The sequence below is a fragment of the Clarias gariepinus genome, chromosome 12, assembly GCF_024256425.1.
Source record: "Clarias gariepinus isolate MV-2021 ecotype Netherlands chromosome 12, CGAR_prim_01v2, whole genome shotgun sequence".
NCBI classification, from domain to species: Eukaryota; Metazoa; Chordata; class Actinopteri; order Siluriformes; family Clariidae; genus Clarias; species Clarias gariepinus.
Window position 1 is genome coordinate 29,854,533 of NC_071111.1, and position 21,515 is coordinate 29,876,047.

Genomic DNA, 21,515 nt, shown 5'->3' on the forward strand with positions numbered 1-21,515 from the left:
CCAGACAGGCGCGGTGGGCCTTATTCTTTGAACAATTTGATTTCCACCTTTCCTACCGCCCGGGGTCCAAGAACACCAAGGCCGACGCCCTCTCCCGACAACACGAGGAAGACGTTCCCCGGGCGGATCCCGCGCCTGTCCTCCCAGCATCCAAAATCATCGCTCCGCTCCACTGGGATTTGGAAACGAGAGTCCGCCAGGCACAGGCCGAAGAGACCACACCGGCAGGTGTGCCGCCTGGACGACTATACGTACCACACTCCAGGAGAGTGGAGGTTCTTCAGTGGGGACATTCATCTCCACTCTCGGGTCACCCGGGCGCCCACCGCACCCTTCAGTTCATTCAGCGCGCGTTCTGGTGGCCATCTATAAGAAAGGACGTCGCCGAATTCGTCCAGGCGTGCCCTGTGTGTGCCAGGGCAAAGGATAACAACCAGCCGACGCCGGGGGAACTCCAACCACTACCTGTCCCACGTCGCCCCTGGACACACATAGCCGTCGATTTCATCACGGGCCTGCCGGTCTCCGAAGGGAAGAACACCATCATGACAATCGTGGATCGATTCTCCAAGGCCGTGCACCTGGTGGCTCTCGCCGGACTCCCATCAGCCAAAACAACAGCCGAGCTGATACTAGAACATGTAGTCCGCCTGCATGGGTTCCCGAAGGACATCGTCTCGGACAGGGGGCCCCAGTTCACTGCCCGGTTCTGGAAGGCCTTCTGCCGTCTGATCGATTCAACCTGCAGTCTATCTTCTGGATACCATCCTTAGACTAACGGTCAGACGGAGCGGACCAACCAACAACTGGAGCGCTACCTGAGATGTTTCATTGCCGATCGCCAGCGCTCCTGGGCCCGCTACCTCATCTGGGCAGAGCTGTCTCACAATCTCCATGTCTCGTCAGCTACCAAACTGAGTCCATTTGAGGTATGCCACGGTTTCCAACCTTCCATGTTCGAACACCAGGAACCGGAGGTTGACGTACCGTCGGCCCAACAGTTGGTCCGCCGGTGTCGACGGCTGTGGCGCCAAGCCAACCACGCCATCCAACAGGCCAACGCTCGCTACACCACCCAACATCGCCGTCGACACCCTCCGGGACGATTGTACAATGTAGGTGACAAGGTATGGCTGTCAACGAAAAATCTTCATCTCCACACAGAGGCACGGAAACTTTCACCCCGATTCATCAGCCCATAACGCATTACCCTCCGGATCACTCCTGTCACCTACCGGCTCCAGCTGCCTGCGGCGCTCCGAATCCATCCGGTCTTCCACACCTCACAACTGAAACCCTTCACCACTTCACCTATGATTCCACCCTCCCCCCCTGCTCCTCCTCCCCGAATCATTGACGGTGGCCCTGCCTACACCGTGCGCCAGATCCTCGATTCGCGACCAAGGGGCCGGGGCACCCAGTACCTGGTTGACTGGGAAGGCTACGGTCCCGAGGAGCGATCGTGGGTTCCGGCCCGGTTCATCCTCGACCCAGAGCTCATTAGGGATTACCGTCGTCGGGTATCCTCCACCCCAGGACCGTCGGGAGTCGGTCCTGGACAGGGGGGTACTGTCACACACACCCGTTCCGCGACCGGCACTAGGACCTGGAAGTAGTACGGTCGCGAAACAGGAAGCATAAAAGGAGCCAAGATGGCGCCTCACACTCGCTCAGTCATTGAGTTTCGCCCATGTTGGTCCAGATTGTCCGTCAGCCAAATCGTGAGTACTCATTTTCTTGGGTTTGCTTTCTGATCCGAGTGTGTGTTTATAGGACGCGGGTTAAATTTGTGTTTTTCCCTTGCTCCCCTTGTGTGAGAGTCCTTAGATAAAATCGCGTGGTTATCCTGCCTATTCGCTTACTTCCGCGTTTGGGTTTACCATCCACGCTACAAAGGGCTAACTGCTAGTGCTAAAGTCTTCCGATCATCCAGGTTAGTTGGTGACAATAACCCAGTAACCCACAGCCTTAACCGACTGAGCCACCACTGCCCCACTGCTAGTGTCTTACGATCCGCCATGCCTACTTCGATCAAAGGATGCAGGCTGCTTGACAGTATTATGAAAACTACAGCTGGGGGCAGAGATTTTTCTTACAAAGCCCCAAAATTATGGAATAGTCTTCCAAATAATGTTCGGGACTCAGACACAGTCTCAGTGTTTCAAGTCCAGGCTAAAAACCTATTTATTTAATCAAGCATTTTTATAAATAGATTTGTCTTGGGTAAAGAGGCAGATCTAGGGGATCTATGGACGTACAGTAGAGTATTATGTTGAACTGGTTTGTTTGAATGCTGTCTTCCCCACTCTCATTGATCACTCAGGTTTGTTGACGGTGAGGTGATTGGTTGCTTTACATCTCAGGGAGCCCCCATGTCTGTGTTTCCTTCTGGCTCCCCCTCTTAGTTATGATGTCATAGTTAGTCCTGCCTAGGGTTGCAAAGGGGCGGTAAATTTCCGGTAAATTTCCGGAAAGTTTCCGGTAAATTTCCATGGTAAGTTAAGCTTGGGAATTTTGGAAATATTCCATATTGGAAACTTTCCATGGAAATAATGGGAATTATGGAAATTAATGGGAATTTAGGAGAACTAACTGGGAATATATTATTTCCAAGCATAAATATAAACAGAAATCATAAGAAAACCTCCATGCAAAATGTTTTCAACAGATATTTCAACGGATTTATTTGTAAGTACAGTAGAATAGAACACGTTTCAATAACTTGTTTCATGGATAAATAAAAACAGAAATGTTGAGTTCAATATTACCATCCCCTAACCCCGCTCATTCAAAAATGCCCCCTGTCCAAAAATCTCCACAAAGTCCCATTCAAAAGGTTAAATGAAAAATGCCACTTATCCTCCAAAACGTCCCATTAAACATGCAAATCTTCCTTCAAGCAATCCTCTTTTCTCATTTTTGCTCAGTCAATAGACTCTTCCTGGACCTCATCATTATCCAACAACATGTCCACTTCCTCAGCATCCAACTCTGAGTCTTCCTCTTCAGTGTCACTTTCCAGCCTTGTTGAGGATGGCTCTGTGTCAGGCTCAAATAGCCGTAGGTTTGCCCGAATGCCGACCAGCTTTTCCACTCTCACATTTGTGAGCCTGTTGCGAACCTTTGTGTGGGTGTTCCCAAACAGTGACCAGTTGCGCTCGGTTTTACATTCTATGGCACCTTTAAGTGTATTTGAATTGCATTTGTTTGTTTTTGTCAATATTATGCTAAAATATACTTTGCTCAACTATATTTAAGTTCCCTAAGAAGAGCCAACCTTCAATTTTGAAAATTCCTAGTTTATTCCCATAAATTCCTGTTAATTCCCGTTTATTCCCATTAATTCCCATGGAAAGTTTCCATCTTTGAAAATTCCGGGAATTTTGCAACCCTAGTCCTGCCGGAGTCTCTGCTTGCACTCTACAGTTAATATACATTGACATTATACATTATGTGACTGCGACCATACCTAACTGTTATGTCTCTTTTGATCTCCCTTCTTCTGTTCACTCTCCCCCTCTCCCTCTTCCCTCTCTCTGTCGAGCTACATGTCGTTCCTGAGCTGCCAGTGATCCAGACTCCCTCTGCCCTCCGGACCTGTCGGACCCATCCTGGTGCCCCGCTTGTGGGTTGGAAATCTCGTTGCATGGATGCCCCGTGTGTCTCTTTGGGATGCGTCTGGTGTCTGGAGATGGTTTCACTTTACCATAAAGATGGTTCTGGCCTCGACTGGTGTTGACAGCTGTTTCTCTGAGGACTTCACTTGGCTGCTGTTGCTCGATAGTTCAAGACTACCTGGACTCCATATTTACATTAATTAACATCAACTGTTATAGCTGAACCACCTGCCACCTATCACACTGTATAAATGCAGATCAATTCCTGCTTTCTGTTTCACCCAGATGAGGATGGGTTCCCTGTTGAGTCTAGTTCCTCTCAAGGTTTCTTCCTATTATCATCTCAAGGAGTTTTTCCTTGCCACTGTCACCCGCTGCTTGCTCACCAGGGAAAATCTGCTCATCTTGATTCATGCACACTTACATTTCATACAGACTTAAATAATTCTTTTGATTGTGTAAAGCTGCTTTGCGACAATGACAATTGTTAAAAGGGTTAGCAGACAAACGAATGCCTGTTGAAATATTTGAGGTTTGTTTATAGTCATTCTGGTGTTAATGTGTTGGTGTGTTTCTATTATTCTGGCCGTAAGAGAGCAGTTATACTGGAGTGTCAAGCTGAAGTCAGAGTTCCAGTGAAGTTTCATAGGAGAGAGGAGCATTTCAGGGATTTTAAATCCTGAAGGATCACTGATGGATCTCTAGCAGAGTCCCAGAATGCATTGCTGTTATACAACAGGTTTGTGTTGTTCTGGAGTTTTTGTCGAAATATGGTACAAAAACATAAACATATAATGTTGCGCATAAAAGTTGGAAAAACAAAGTTGTGACGGGAAATAGGATTGTTTTTGTGGCGTCCATCAGCGAGTAGCATGTTTCGACAGAACACCAGCTATGTGATGACAAGCATGACTGTTAGGGAAGGGAATCACTAGTTGAGTGCACCATCTGTACGATTATAGAGGAACTGCAACATATTACAGACTCAAATGCAAACATATATAAATAATTTTAAAATAAGTATTTACAATAAATCGATTTGGCAGTCAGCATGGCGATACGTATATGGATTGCTGCATAAAAGAATCATGATACGTAACTGAATTTATTTATTTTTTCTCATCTCTAATGACGTTAGTGGTTAATATCTGTGCAAAATTGATGCTTTGGAAACAGTTCTGTATGAGCGAAGTGTAAGAACAAACAGGTTAGAAGACCGGACTAATTAAAGAACTAAAGCATTGCTGTTTTAAGATAAAGAGGAAACAAGTTAAACCCCGCTGGTGGATAACGGGGCAGTGGTGGCTCAAACAGTTACTGATTGGAAGGTCAGGGTTCAAGTTCAACCATCATAGCGTGAAATACACTTTTACTGCCATTATATATTTAATGCATTCTTTGGAAAAAAAACTTTTAAAAAAACATATTATTTTAATCATCAGTGGTAGGTTTCTCATCTGCCATGCGGAAGGCCTGGTTCTTCAATTCCCAGCCAAACCCCAAACCCCAGTCACTGGATGCAGTGCTGGTCCCAAGCCCGGATATAATGGGAGGGTTACAGCAGGAAGAGCATTGACATTGATAATAAACCTAAAACTTCTGCTTAAGTCTCACTATTAGAGAATGTGTCTTACTGAGGAGCAGGTCATGTGACTCTCAGAGAGATGATCTTACCTCAGTGTCTCCAGTTTACAGAGAGGATTCTCCAGTACAGCACAGAGACACTTCACTCCTGAGTCTCCTACATGATTATGGGACAGATCCAGGTCTCTCAGGTGTGAGGGGTGTGATCTCAGAGCTGAAGTCAGAGCAGCACAGCCTTCATCTGAGACATCACACGAATCCAACCTGTAGAGACACAATGACACTCTTCACTGTTTTGATCTCAGGCAGAGGAGCAGCTCTGATTTTGCTCTGGTTGTAGACAGTTTGTCTTGTTGTGGACTAAGGAATAGGGAGGCTAAAAGGGGATTCAGGATTTTTCTCCACTGGAATTTTGATCCCCCCGATTCTCATTTTTTTTCAACCAAAACTTTTGTTCCACTCAAGTTAAAAAAGAAAAGAAAAAAGTGTCTCTGTGTAACAGCTAGAATCAACACGTTAGGTTTATTTTACTAAATCAGTAAGTTATATTCCAATTAGGAGAGCATCCTGAACTATAGAAGAGCTCTCAGTGCTGCTAGGTCAATGTATCTCTCCACTCTTATAGAAAATAACAAAAATAATCCTAGATTTTTATTTAATACCATAGCTAAATTATCTAAAAACAAGACCACTGCAGAAATGTCCACAACAACAACATACAGTAGTGAGGATTTCATGAACTTTTTCAATAACAAAATCATAAATATTAGGCAAAAAATTCAGGCTTTAAAACCAGACAATTTAAGTGATACAGATGATAAATTAATCACATCACATCAGAACCTAGAATACTTTACTCCCCTTGAAGCGAGTGAACTAATTTCACTCATCTCCTCTTCAAAATCATCAACCTGTGAATTAGATCCTATACCGACACATTTTCTCAAGAAGATAGTTGCAGCAATAACAGAACCCCTGTTAAAAGTAATTAACTGTTCACTCAGCAGTGGGTATGTTCCTAAATCCCTTAAATTAGCAGTTATTAAACCACTAATCAAAAAACCTGACCTTGACCCCTGTCAGCTTTTCAATTACAGGCCGATATCAAACCTCCCGTTTATCTCTAAAATTCTGGAAAAGGTAGTATCACAACAGCTATGTTCATATATACATAGAAATGGCATACATGAACTGTATCAGTCAGGATTTAGGCCTCATCACAGCACAGAGACAGCACTCGTTAAAGTAGTAAATGACCTCCTAGTGGCCTCTGATCAGGGTTGTGTCACTATACTTGTGTTACTCGACCTCAGTGCAGCTTTTGACACTATTGATCATGGTATTCTTCTTCACAGATTAGAAAATGTAGTAGGAATTAAGGGAACGGCCCTCTTATGGCTCAGATCCTATTTGACTGATCGTTATCAGTTTGTAGATTTAGATGGTGACCATTCCTCATGTTCTCAAGTTGAGTTTGGTGTTCCACAGGGTTCTGTTTTAGGCCCACTGCTTTTTTCCCTTTACATGCTTCCTCTAGGTAACATAATTCGTAAACATGGTATTAGTTTTAATTGTTATGCTGATGACACACAAGTATACGTTTCAGCAAAACCAGATGAGAAAAACCAGCTTACTAAAGTTGAGCAATGTGTGCAGGACATAAGAGATTGGATGTTAATTAATTTCCTTTGTCTTAATCCTGATAAAACAGAAGTTCTAGTCATAGGACCACAAGCAGCTAGAAGTAAGCTTTCTGATCACACTGTGATTTTAAATGGCCTTTCTGTTACATCAAGTACAACAGTAAAAGACCTCGGTCTGATTATAGATTCCAGCCTTTCATTTGAAGCACATGTAGATAATACTACCAGGATAGCATTCTTTCACCTCAGAAATATTGCCAAGATAAGAAATATATTGTCACTAAACGATGCAGAAAAACTAGTTCATGCTTTTATCACATCTAGGTTGGATTATTGTAACGCCTTACTGTCTGGTTGTTCAACTAGGTGCTTAAACAAGCTTCAATTAGTCCAGAATGCAGCAGCGAGAGTCCTCACTCGAACCAGAAGATATGAGCACATCACCCCTATCTTATCTACATTGCATTGGCTTCCTGTGAAATTTCGCATCGATTTTAAAATACTACTCTTGACGTATAAAGCATTAAATGGTCTCGCGCCGCAGTATCTGAGTGAACTGCTAGTGTCTTACAATCCGCCACGCCTACTTCGATCAAAGGATGCAGGCTGCTTGTCAGTACCGCGTATTATTAAAACTACAGCAGGGGGCAGAGCTTTTTCTTACAAAGCCCCAAAGTTATGGAATAGTCTTCCAAATAGTGTTCAGGACTCAGACACAGTCTCAGTGTTTAAGTCCAGGCTAAAAACCTATTTATTTAGCCAAGCATTTTTATAAATAGATTAGCCTTAGGTAAAGGAGCAGATCTGGGGGACTCATGGACGTAGAGTATTAGGTGAACTGGTATGTTTGGATGCTGTCTTCCCCAATCTCATTGATCACTCAGGTTTGTTGACGGTGAGGTGATTGGCTGCCTTACATCTCTGAAAGCCCTCATGTTTGTGTTTCCTTCTGGCTCTCCCTTTTTAGTTATGCTGTCATAGTTAGTCGGAGTCTCTGCTTGCACTCTGCACTAAATATACATTCACTTTTTGCATTGTTCGACTGTGACCATACCTAACTGTTATCTCTCCATCTCTTTGCTCTCTCCTTTTCTGCTCTCTCCTCTCTCTCTCTCCCTCTCTCCTTTTTCCTCTACCTATTTCTCTGTCGAGCTATACATGTCGCTCCTGAGCTGCCAGTGATCCAGGCCCCCTTTGCCCGCTGGACCTCTCTAACTCATCCTGAAGTCCTGCTTCTGGTTGGAGATCTCATCACATTGATGCCCCCGTGTGGTCTGCCTGGAATGCGTGTGGTGACTGGGGTTGGTTCCACTTTTCCATGAAGGTGGTCCTGTCCTCGACTGATGCAGACAGCTGTTCTCTGAGGACCTGTGACTTCAGTCGCTCAATAGTTCAGGACTGGAATTTTTCACAGTCTACCTGAGCCTCCAGGAATAAACTGGACTTTAATCTTACACATCTCCTCTTATACTGAACTTTCAGTCTCGCATATTATTATGCACATCAATCCCTGCTATCTGTTTCACCCAGATGAGGATGGGTTCCCTGTTGAGTCTGGTTCCTCTCAAGGTTTCTTCCTATTACCATCTCAGGGAGTTTTTCCTTGCCACTGTCGCCGTCGTCCTAGGCTTGCTCATCAGGGACAATCATATAATTTTGATTCATACACATTCACATTTCATACAAACGTAATTCTTTTAATTGTGTAAAGCTGCTTTGTGATGATGTAAATCGTTAAAAGCGCTATACAAATAAAATTGAATTGAACTGAATTGAATTACAACTGTACTGTACTGTACACACCTGTCTCGATTCACACAGTAGTATATATGTGTGTGTGTGTGTGTGTGTGTGTGTGTGTGTGTGTGTGTGTGTGTGTAAGAAATTTACCTCATTCGGATTATAAAATAACACAAACTAACACATGCAGTGATAAAGTCTATACTCGCTGCTAAACGAAAGAACAGAAGAAAGTGTAAGAGTTCGACGCGTGCGCACTGAGGGACACGGAGAGCATGAAAAGGAGCCAATCAGAAACAGGTTGTCAGCATGTACCCCCTCCAGCTTCTGATTGGCTGGTACTGTCCCTCCTCTAGCATCTGATTGGATGAAATTACAGTGTGATCTGAATGCAGGGAAACACATGCACGTGAATCTCCGTCAGAAATGAGATGCGTCTATACATCAATCAAGATCAAGATTTTTTTCCTGATCGTTTATTATTATGACCTGGAGGTGGATTAGATCATGTTTTGGTATTACTGGTTTAATATATATAATATAATCTTACCTCAGTGTCTCCAGTTTACAGAGAGGATTCTTCAGTACAGCAGAGAGACACTTCACTCCTGAGTCTCCTACATGATTATAGGACAGATTCAGCTTTCTCAGGTGTGAGGGGTTTGATCTCAGAGCTGAAGTCAGAGCAGCACAGCCTTCATCTGAGACACCACAATCATGCAACCTGTAGACACAACAACACACTCCATAAACTCCATTTCATCTTGCTTTCAGATTTACTGTTTACTTTGAAGATAGTGTGAATGTAAAATGAGTTTATTATTTAGATTGACAGTTTAATTAGTTTCTCTCATCTGTTGTGTGTGATATTAAACCATCAGCAGCTGAAGCTAAAACAGGGAACAGACTGACTATGACCTTTAATCAGAGCAAGGCAAAGAGAGTTTTATTTTAGTCTCCAGTGTTGGGGAAGTTATTTAAAAAAGTAATCTACTACAAATTACTAATTACTACTTTAAAATTGTAATTTGATTACGTTACTGATTATTACATGTAAAAAGTACTCAGATTATTAATTACGTTACTTTAAAAACATCTGCATGCGTCTATAATGGGCGTGCGCCTCAACCTGTTGTCGCTCCTCGTTCACTCCATAGGCTCCCTAGGTATGCGCCCCATCCCTGCTGCTACAGTATGACCTCCAGGTGAAGAAATTAAAGTAAGTATAAAAGACTCTACAAGTATAAATCCACTAACATGGCCTGTAGAGCCGCTACTACTAGAGAGGATTGATGCAGCCTAGTTTGTACCATAGCAATGATTTATAACCAAAGTTCTTCCTTTGTACGACTTTTTTGGAGCAAGCCATTTCTATTCATTTATTTATTCAACTTTCTTTAATTCTCTAATCTTGCTTTCTCAGTTCTTTTTCACATGGTTAATGTCTCCTAGGTCCACTCCCAGATATTTAAGACTCTCCCTTTAAGTGTCTTCATGCTAAGTTGTTTAGAAGCTTGGTATTGATGGACCAAAGGTTTTACTTTTTATCTTAAACAGCAAAGTTCCTATGGCTAGTGAGTATAGCATGCTGGACCGACCAGCTCTGACTAATACCCCTATAGACTTTAAAAGGTTCACATAAACCACTGTTAGCTTTCACTGCACTCTTAATGTCACTGGACAGAACCTTGAGCACAGCTGTGAAGCCCAGGTTAACCCAGGAGGTTCTTCTTCACCATGAACATGAATCATTTTATATTAGCCACTCCCAAAGCTCTCTGTGACAGGTACATTGTTTTTTTTTTAGCCTAATGATGACCTCATCACTTGGACAGGCTTTTCATGTTGAAGGTTTGAATGAACAGCTACCAAATGCAAATGTAACACTCAGAACCGCCTACAGCCCTTTGATCTGCTTAATTAATCATGGAGTAATAAGGGAACCGGCCGCACCTGTCCATGTAACTACTTGTCAGCCTAACCTTAACCCTAATCCTAACCCTAGTGTCTTTAGGAAGATTACACTAGCACTGTTCATTCATGAAGCTGACATGATGTTACTGCACCCACTACATTCCCTCCTGCTGAGCAGCGTTCTTACACACTCATTGTACACACAACACTCACACCTTGTCAGATTGTTATCCCTTCATGAACACTGGTGTCTGAAATGCACACTTTTCCGCACGATCTGCAGACTCTACTCCTGTAGCAGAAAGTCTCAGTGCCACAGGTGAAGAATGCCAGCCCCTGACCCCGGCATTAGAGCTATTACAGCAGGCCGAGTGGGTGACGACTCGGCGGCATACCCCCTCAGTCAAAGCTAACGCTAAGGCTAGCCCACCCGGAGCACACCTCCTCCACACTTCACGTGTCCAACAGGTTTTCTCTCCTCAGTGATGCACCCACTGTGAAACCTGAGGCACATTAAATTAGCCAGGCCTTTAGGGGTTCAGCAGCAGTGGTTAGGTGTTAGGTAATTAAATTACTAAATTTATTTACCCAACACCAGGAGCCAGAGCACCGGATATAGCAGGTAATCTTAGGGCTCTAGGACAGCATAGGCTCTCTAAGATAGTGATACATTCAGGAGCTACTGATATACACCTTCATCAATCAGAGGTTAGTAAGAGTAACTTATCTGAGGTGTTTAAATTAGCGGAGGTGATGTCTGATGTCCGATGTCTCTGGCCCCATCCCAATGTTATGTGGTGACGCAGCTAACAGCAGGTTATGGTCGCTAAACCGCTGGATGTCCAGGTGGTGCTCCGAAAATAATGTGGGCTTTATAGATAATTGGAAGACCTTTAAGGGCAAAGCTGGCCTGTTAGAGCGGGACGGTGTCCATCCCACTCGGGAAGGTGCTGCTCTCTTTTCCTGTACTATAACTCATAGTCTCAGAAGAGGCCCAGTTAAATCGGTGACAATCCAGAGCCCAGGCCAGGGAGCAGACAGACATGCTAAACCAACCGTCTGCTAGCTGCATAGAGTCGTCACTCAGGGTTCATCATATTAAACATACTGTGTCTCTTCCCCAAGCTAAGCAAAACTTTAGAAAGACCCAGAAAGTCTGTTTTAGTAATTTAATTAACATAAATACCACAAATTCAGATCACACTAAATACACAGACAGCACCTCTGATCTGAAGCTAGGACTGTTAAATATTAGATCTCTCACATCTAAAGCAGTTATTGTTAATGAAACTATCACAGATCAGGAGTTTGATTTACTCTGTTTAACAGAAACCTGGATTAAACAGGACGAGTATGTAGCTCTAAATGAAGTTAGTCCTCCTGGATACAGCTACATACACCAGCCTCGGCTAACTGGTAGAGGAGGAGGCGTCACAGTTATTCACAATGATAATCTGACTATCATATAAAAGCGTGGACACGAATTTAAATCCCTTTCAGTTATGTCGTCATAGTTAGTCAGAGAGAGGCTCCTTTCACACTAGAGATTCAGGCATGAATGTGAGTATGATGATCTTACCACAGACTATGCGGTTTACAGAGAGGATTCTCCAGGACAGTGGAAAGAGACTTCATTCCTGAGTCTCCTACATTATTCTTCGACAGATCCAGGTCTCTCAGGTGTGAGGGGTTTGAGCTCAGAGATGAAATCAGAGCAGCACAGCCTTCATCTGAGACACCACAATCATGCAACCTGTAGAGAAACACAATGACACACTCTTCATCAACAGATGTTTATATTGGCTTAGGATTTACTTTTTTAAAAAAAAGTGTTTTTAAATGTGTTTTTAAGAAGCTTTTAAAATCTTTCATTTTAGAAAAGGATATACACCGTTTTTTTTTTTTTTACAGCTTTTTGCTCCAACTTATAAATTTGGTCAATAAAGAGCAAGACGGAGGTGACTGTGGTGAGGACAAAGCTCCCTGAGATGGCATAAGGAAGAAACCATTAAGAGGAACCAGACTTAGAAGAGAACCAATGTATATTTGGGTGATACCAGAGAGTGCAACAATAAATAAATTATTCCATGTTAGATGATCAAAACGGTTTAGTCCCAAAACTCCTCAAAGCTAAAATGTCCAAAGCTATTTTTAAGGTTAATATGTGAAACTGTCCTAAATAAAGTGGGAAGGCGAGCAAGAGGGTCGTTCTGAACATTTTCTCCAAAAAATCAAACAGTAAGCAGCGTCAACTGGCCCATGGGGGAAATCTGGGTGTGAGTGATGCTGAACCTAAAACCTCTGCTTCAGTCTCACTGTTAGAGAATGTGTGTTACTGAGGAGCAGGTCATGTGACTCTCAGAGAGATGATCTTACCTCAGATTCTCCACTTTAAAGTGAGGATTCGCCAGTAGAACAGAGAGATCCTTCACTACTGAGTCTTCCACTTTATTCCTGGACAGATCGAGTGTTTCCAGGGTCAGATGCACTTCTCTCAGTCCTGAGGATTCTGAGCTGAACAGTGACACCAGAGCCGACACACCGTTCACTCCAACTGAACCACAACTGATTCTGGGAAAAAATAAAAGGGACTAACATTATTTGTGATTGTATAAATAGGTTTAAATCATTTTAATTTCACATCATTATTCATTATTCACATTTTATGGATGAAATTATGCCTAAATATGATCGCGTTCTTATTGTAGGAGATTTTAATGTTCATGTATGCTGCCCTGATAAGCCAATGGCAAAGGATTTTTTAAACCTCATTGACTCTTTTAATCTTGTGCAGTGGGTATCTGGTCCTACTCATGAACGCGGACACACGCTTGATCTTGTTTTATCATACGGTTTATCTGTTCTTAACTTGGAGATCTGTGAGGCAGTGCTTTCTGATCATATGCCTGTACTGTTTGAGGTTGATCTTGCATACACTACAGTTAAACCTCGCGCTGTTGTTCGGCGCTGTCGTAATATCAACTCTACTACTGCTGCTCAGTTTTCTGCCGTTTTTACTCAGAACTGTCCTGTTCCTGATGCTATGTGTAACAGTACTGAGGAGATTAGCTCATGGTTTCATTCTGCTTGCCAAACAGTTCTGGACACCGTGGCTCCCTTAAAAACTAGGCACCAAAAAATTAGGTCTGAGCCCTGGTTGAACGATGTGACGCGTGCAGTTAGACGCGAGTGCCGTAGAGCTGAGCGTAAATGGAAAAAGGACAAATTGCAGGTGTCATTTCAAATTTTACGCGACTGTTGGAGTCGTTATCAGAAAACTGTGAAGGATGCCAAGAGCAATTATTTCTTTGATATTGTTCTATCATGCTGTCATAAACCCCGTGTATTGTTTAAGACTATTGACTCGTTACTCAATGCTCCGCAGACGAACTGTATTGAGTCTTCCCCAGTCGTTTGCGAAGATTTTCTTAACTTTTTTATTGATAAGGTCTCTGCTGCTAGGGCCCTAATATCATCCCCAGCGTTAATTCATGACCCCTCTGTCTCGGTTCCTTGCCGTGCTGTTTTTGATAAGTTTGAGCCTGTGACTATGTTATCTTTACAGGAGATTGTTGGGCATTTGAAGCCCTCTGGTTCTCCTTATGATGTTGTTCCTCCTCGGCTGTTTAAAGAAGTGTTTCCTACTGTTGGCCCAGCTGTTCTTGCTCTTGTTAACAGTAGTCTCTCTTCAGGTCTGGTACCTAAAACTTTTAAACATGCTGTAATCCAACCTCTCATTAAAAAACCTGTTTTAGATCCCACAGTTCTCGAGAACTACAGACCTATTTCGAAACTTCCCTTTCTTTCTAAAGTGATTGAGAAGATTGTGTACAGTCAATTAATTGCTTTTCTGGAAAAGTATAATATTTTAGAAGTTTTTCAATCTGGTTTTAAAACCTTGCACAGCACTGAGTCAGCTTTGTTAAAAGTGTTTAATGATATATTTTTAGCCACTGACTCCGGTGACTGTGCTGTTCTCGTCCTCTTAGATCTAACTGCTGCATTTGACACAGTGGATCATGAAATTCTGCTTTCTCGTTTGGAGCAGTGGGTGGAGCAGAACATGGCATCTCATTCCACTGTTACGCTGATGATAGTCAGATCTATTTTCCTCTTAAAAAGAAAAATGCCTACTCGGTGAGACCTTTACTTAGGTGTTTTGAGGAAATAAAGTCCTGGTTGACCCTCAATTTTTTACAACTTAATGAAAAAAAGACAGTGGTGATGGTCTTTGGGGGATCTTCTGAGAACCCTTTTGTGGATCTGGGTTCTTTGTCCCAGTATGAAAAACCAGTCATCTCAAATTTAGGTGTCAAAGTGGATGCGGATCTTAGGTTTGACAGTCAGATTAGGGATGTTGTTAAATCAAGCTTCTTTCAATTGAGAAATCTGGCTAAAATAAAATCTGCTATCCCTAGGGAGCATTTTGAGACAGTAATTCATGCTTTTGTCACCACTCGAATTGATTACTGTAATGCACTCTATGTGGGGGTTAATGCTTCCTCCATTGCTCAACTTCAGCGAGTTCCCTGGCTCCCTGTATATTTGAAGGTTCATTTTAAAATTCTCCTGTTTGCTTTTAAAGCATTAAATGGTCTAGCCCCGACCTACCTGTCTGAGCTGCTTCACCCATATTCGCCCTACCGCTCTCTTAGGTCAGCTGATCAGCTGCTCCTGTGTGTGCCGAAAACTAAGCGTAAGCTTAGAGGGGATCGGGCTTTCGCTGTTGCAGCTCCAACAATGTGGAATAAATTGCCTTTGCACATTAGACAGGCTTCTTCCCTTGCTGTTTTTAAATCTCTTCTCAAAACCCATTTTTTTTCCATAGCCTTTGATGACTTGCGAGATGCTGGCATTTGATTCATTTGTTTTACTTTACTTATCTTATTTACTCTACTTTGTGTCATTTGTTCTTATTATATAGTTGCTGTTTTTTTTTTAAATTTTTTTTATATGTCTTTTATTTGATTCTGTACAGCACTTTGGTCCAGTGTGGGTTGGAAAGTGCTTTATAAATAAAGTTGGTATGGTATGGTATGGTATTATTATCATCACCAATCATTATTTTCATTTAAATCTGTAAAGGGTCGACTTTTATTGATGTCACTTACAATATCCACTAAACCTTGTGCTTTTGTAAAAATAAAATAAACAGGGTTCGCTTTCAGTCGTCTCAGTCTCCAGCAATATCTTTCTGAAACACGTCGCTGAAATGAACTCAAACTCTACAAATACTGCACACACACACACACACACGCACACACACACACACACACACACACACGAGAAATATATCTATAGAAAGATTCACTTAAAAGTGTCTAATTTTAAATTAAACTTCAGTCAGAAATAATTAATCAGTTTATTTTATCCGTATGAATCCAAGGAGAGGTACAATCTTTATGTGATAATGACCACGCCCCTAACACACACACACAGACACACGCACAGACACGCACACACACGCACAGACACGCACACGCGCACACACACTCACACGCACACGCACACACACACTCACACACACGAGAAATATATCTATAGAAAGATTCACTTAAAAGTGTCTAATTTTAAATTAAACTTCAGTCAGAAATAAATATTCAATTTATTTAATCCGTATGAATCCAAGGAGAGGTACAATCTAATGACCACGCCCCTAACACACACACACAGACTCACCTACACACACACACACACACAGACTCACACACACACTCACCTACACACACAGACTCACCTACACACACAGACTCACCTACACACACACACTCACACACACCTCACACACACCTCACACACACCTCACACACCCTCACACACCCTCACACACACACACTCACACACACTCACACACACTCACACACACTCAAACACACTCAAACACACACACACACAGATTAAGTTTTCTGAGCGTTTGGAAGATGTTGCGCTCTACAGAATGTTCTGGAAAGTGGGAGGAGTTTAGCTTTTCCTCAGAACAACACTGACTCAGACAGAGAATGTGTGTGTTTTAAAGATTGTTTTTTGCTCCAGCTGATGTTTAAAGTGGATGGACACACGATAAGTCTCTGTCTGCACCTGTGACTGTGTACAAGCAGCACATGGACTGACCTCGGGGGACAGGAGTGTGTTCCCACTGCTGCTCACAGGGTGTGTGTGTGTGTGTGTGTGTGTGGAAATGCAGGTGTGTGATGTTCACTTGTGTCTTCAGTTAAACTAGAGCTGCTTTTCGAGTGTAACACAGAGATGTATGACTGTGTGTAGGGTGTAAGTTTCGGCTTTTACAAACATAACACCCTTTTTCCATCGTGCACTGGTTCCTGTCTGCACTGTTTGATCCTGAATGTGAGTTTTTTCACGGCCATATTCATGTCATAAATGTGTCTCTGTGTATAAGATCATCTGTGTCCCTCTCCACTCAATCCTCGACATTTTTATTATACACACACACACACACACACACACACACACACACACACACACACACACACACACACACACACTGCTTTATCAGGAAACTTAACAAGAAAAGTTACTTTGCGACAATGACAATTGTTAAAAGCGCTATACAAATAAAATTAAATTGAATTGAATAAATGATCAGTCTTACACGTTTTCAACATTTATGTAAAGAGATAAGTGATGTGTTAATGACTTATTTGTTGTGGACTGAGGAACACACACCAAGTTATTAGAATGTCTTTCACTTACATTCTCAACAGAATCTATCAGAATTAACACAATGATTTATTCAGTATTGACCAGAACAAATGTGTCTGTGTTTAATTAATACACAATGTGTTTATTATTATGACCTGGTGGATCATTAGACAGTTCTATTATTAATATTTTAAAATGTGATCTTACTTCAGTCTCTCCAGTTTACAGAGAGGATTCTCCAGTAGATCAGAGAGACACTTCACTCCTGAGTCTCCTACATTATTACAGGACAGATCCAGGTCTCTCAGGTGTGAGGGGTTTGATCTCAGAGCTGAAGTCAGAGCAGCACAGCCTTCATCTGAGACACCACAATTATACAACCTGTAGAGACACAATGACACACACATTATCAACAGATTTTAATCCTGGTTTAAGACTTACTTTAAAGACGATGTGGTTATAAAATGAGCTCATTATTCACATTGACATGGAGATTTAATATTCAACATACAAAGAACTTTATAAATCTCACAGGGAAATTGCTTAAATATCACCTGATTATTCTAATTAACAATGTAATTTAAATGATCAGACTGAGTGGTATATTTATTTTCTCTTATCCATTGTATACAGATTTATTTTAATGCAGAATCAAGAAAGTAAACGCCAGAAAACTGTGTGAATAACAAATACTAGCATGAATAAAAAGATATGATGTAAAAGGTATAAAACATTCATTAAAAAGGAATAACATTCACATCTGTTTTAAATCAGATGATTTATTGGTAAATAAAATGTTCCTGAATGATAAAACTCATGGAGTGTAAAAATGTCTACAAATTGAGTTCATTAGCTTCTGCAGGTTTAACTTCACAGAAAATAAAAGTTCTACAGGAGAATGAGATGAAAACAGAGGATCAGAGGTGCTGAGCTTTTTGTGCATTTTAAAAAGGATCTGACAAAAAGTGTGGAAAAATCAGAAGTGTTTTCAGTTTTACATGTTATTTTGTCTCCTCTCTAAACCAGGTGTACATTAGCAGCGTGTGTGTTGGAAGCAGGTCCCAGGTCTCCAGTGTTCATGAGAACTTGAGCTACTTTTGCGCACCAGTGTGGACTAATTGTAGTTCTGACATTTTTATGTACATTAACTATATCATCTGATCATACACACTAATAAGAACCTTTGAGCTTTGATTACAATGTGTAATGTGGTGTCCAGATAAAGTGCAAAAATTATTCCTCATGCTCCCTAAACCTCGCTTTTACCATCTAGTCACTCAATCTACTGGTTAAGGTGTTAGACTAATGATCAGAAGGTCTCAGGTTTAAACCCCAGCACCAACAAGTTGCCACTGTTGGGCTCTGGAGCAAAGCCTTAACCGTCAACTGTTCAGATGTGCATTGACAAAAAATGTAAGATGTTCTCTATAAGGCATCTGTCAAATGCCATAAATGAAAATGTAATGTAAATCTGAGTCCTGGAATATGGCCGTACCATCAGGAAGAAAAACTCCACGGATGTGATAACCTGGTGATTCAGTACATTCACATTACTGAGTCTAAACATGAGCAACTGATCAACCCCAGATCATAACACTGTCTCCAGAGGCTTGTACAGTGGACACTATGCATGATGGGAGCATCGCTTCATGTCCTTCCCTTCTTACCCTGACACGATCCTAACACTATCCTGATCTTATTTAGTTTCTCCCGTATACAGTCTGCAATATTAAACAAACAGCAGCTGTTCTTGCCTGTAAATTTTATTCTTTAATCTGAGAGAGAGAGAGAGAGAGAGAGAGAGAGAGATAGAGAGAGAGACAGACAGAAGTGTCTGGGGTAAAGGAGAGGATTTTTATCTCTGTGCAACATTAAATAATGTTAGAACACAGATGGAACTAAAAAAATATTCTAAAACAGCATAAAGACTATTTATTTAATAAAGATTCAGATGATATAAAATATAGTGACATTTCCAGAAACTGGTTTTATTTCCTAACCCGGTAATCTGTTTATTGGAACTAAAGAGAAAAGTACAATTTCATTATCATGGGAATAAATGATCAGTCTTACACATTTTCAACATTTATCCGAAGAGATAAGTGATGTGTTAATGACTTATTTGTTGTGGACTGAGGAACACACACCAAGTCATTAGAATGTCTTTCACTTACATTCTCAACAGAATCTATCAGAATTAACACAATGATTTATTTAGTATTGACCAGAACAAATGTGTCTGTGTTTAATTAATACACAATGTGTTTATTATTATGACCTGGTGGATCATTAGACAGTTCGATTATTAATATTTTAAAATGTGATCTTACTTTAGTGTCTCCAGTTTACAGAGAGGATTCTCCAGTAGAGCAGAGAGACACTTCACTCCTGAGTCTCCTACATCATTACAGGACAGATCCAGGTCTCTCAGGTGTGAGGGGTTTGATCTCAGAGCTGAAGTCAGAGCAGCACAGCCTTTATCTGAGACACCACAATTATACAACCTGTAGAGACACAACGACACACACTTTATCAACAGATTTTAATCTTGGTTTAAAACTTACTTTAAAGACGATGTGTTTGTAAAATGAGCTCATTAATTGGCATGGAGATTTAATATCATTTGATTAACAAATCTAATTAACAATGTAAATAAAATAATCATACTGAGAGTTATATTTAGTTTCTCTTATCTATTGTGTACAGAATTATTTTATTGCAGAATTAAAGAAGTAAAATTCAAAATCGTGATGAAAACCAAATACTATCATAAATAAAAAATACACCACAAAACAATAGGACACTTATTTTAAAGAAAATTAACATTCATGTCTGTTTTAAGCCAAAACACTTGGTGATAATTTGTTGGTAAATTATTTTTTCCTAAATTATTAAACACATTGAGTGAAACAATTGTTCATTTATTAGGTTCATCAGCTTCTGCAGACTTAACTTTACTGAAAATAAAAATTTTATAGGAAAATGATATAAAAACAGAAAATCAGAGGTGCTGAGACTTTTGTGCATTTTAAAGTGTGTCTGGTTACATATTTAAATTCAAATATTATTTGTCACATACAGTCATACACAGTACAATATGCAGTGAAATGCTTAAATGACCTCCAGTGACCTTAAAATGTAAAAACAGTTAACAAGAGATAAATAGAACAAAATATAAAAAACTTTAGGAAAATTATAAGAAATATAAAAAAAAAAGTGCAAATGTGCATGAATGTCTGCGGTATGTGCAACTGTGCATGAGTGTCCATTACTGTGTAGTGTACAACATGCAGAGTGGTTTAGTCCTGTATAATGTCCATAACTGTGAATTGTGCAATGTGCAAAGACGCAGAGATTGTTTATCCTGTGTGTTAATCTGGTTTAGAGACCGTATCACCTGCGGGAAGAAGCTCCTCCTCAGTCTCTCTGTGATGGCCTTCAGGGAGCGGAATCGCTTTCCTGACCTCAACAGAGAGAACAGTCCATTGTTGGGATGGCTGAGGTCCTTTACGATCTTCCTGGCCTTGGTCCAGCACCGCCTGCTGTAGATCGAGTGCAGGTCAGGGAGCTCGATGCAGATGATACGCACAGCTGATCGCACCAGCCTCTGTAGAGCTCGTCTGTCCTGCATGGTGCTGTTCCCGAACCAGATTGACATGTTTCCCGTCAGGATGCTCACTATGGTGCAGGAGTAGAAGTTCCTGAGCACCTTAGAGGGCAGTCTGAAGTCTCTTAAGCGTCTGAGGTGGTAGAGACGCTGCCGGGCCACAGCAGGGGACTTAGAACACAACCCTGGGGGGCTCCAGTGCTAAGAGTGAGGGATGAGACATGTCCACCCATCCTTACTAGTTGTGGTTTGCCAGTTAGGAAATTAGAGATCCACTGGCACAGAGATAAATTGAGTTCCAGGTGCTCCAGCTTGGTGGTGAGTGTAGAGAGAATTATGGTGTTAAATGCTGAGCTGTAGACGATGAAGAGCATTTAAACATAATTCCCCCACCTAGTGTCCAGGTGAGTGAGTGATGTGTGGAGGAGGTGAGAGATGGCATCGTCAGTTGAACGATTTGGACGGTAAGCGAACTGTAATGGGTCAAGTGTGTCCGGTAAAGAAGAAATTATGATGTCCTTGACCAGCCGCTCAAAGCAATTCATCACTACTGAGAAGAGGTTGAATATCTCTGTGATCACAGGTGCGAGCTGGTCTGCTGAGATGCCGTCTGGTCCTGCTGATTTCCTGGTGTTCACTCTTCTGAAGGCTCTCCTCACGTCATGCTCGGAGATGATGAACGCGTTTCCGGTGCTGGCAGTGTCTTCCTGTCTGCAGCCGTTAGCACCGCTAGCATGAGCATCGCTATCG

At 41.7% G+C, this 21,515-nt stretch overlaps 1 protein-coding gene across 1 annotated transcript in view; it reads right to left on the minus strand.

The window, feature by feature from the left end:
• Positions 1 to 21,515, minus strand: part of LOC128534133 (NACHT, LRR and PYD domains-containing protein 12-like) — a 192,121-nt gene that overhangs the window by 14,728 nt on the left and 155,878 nt on the right. Inside the window, exons 9-12 of the mRNA XM_053508431.1 lie at positions 12,875 to 13,069; positions 12,078 to 12,251; positions 9,135 to 9,308; positions 5,292 to 5,465 (exon numbers count right to left, since the gene is read on the minus strand). Coding sequence (XP_053364406.1) covers positions 5,292 to 5,465; positions 9,135 to 9,308; positions 12,078 to 12,251; positions 12,875 to 13,069 — 717 coding nt within the window. The remainder of the gene's footprint in view (positions 1 to 5,291; positions 5,466 to 9,134; positions 9,309 to 12,077; positions 12,252 to 12,874; positions 13,070 to 21,515) is intronic.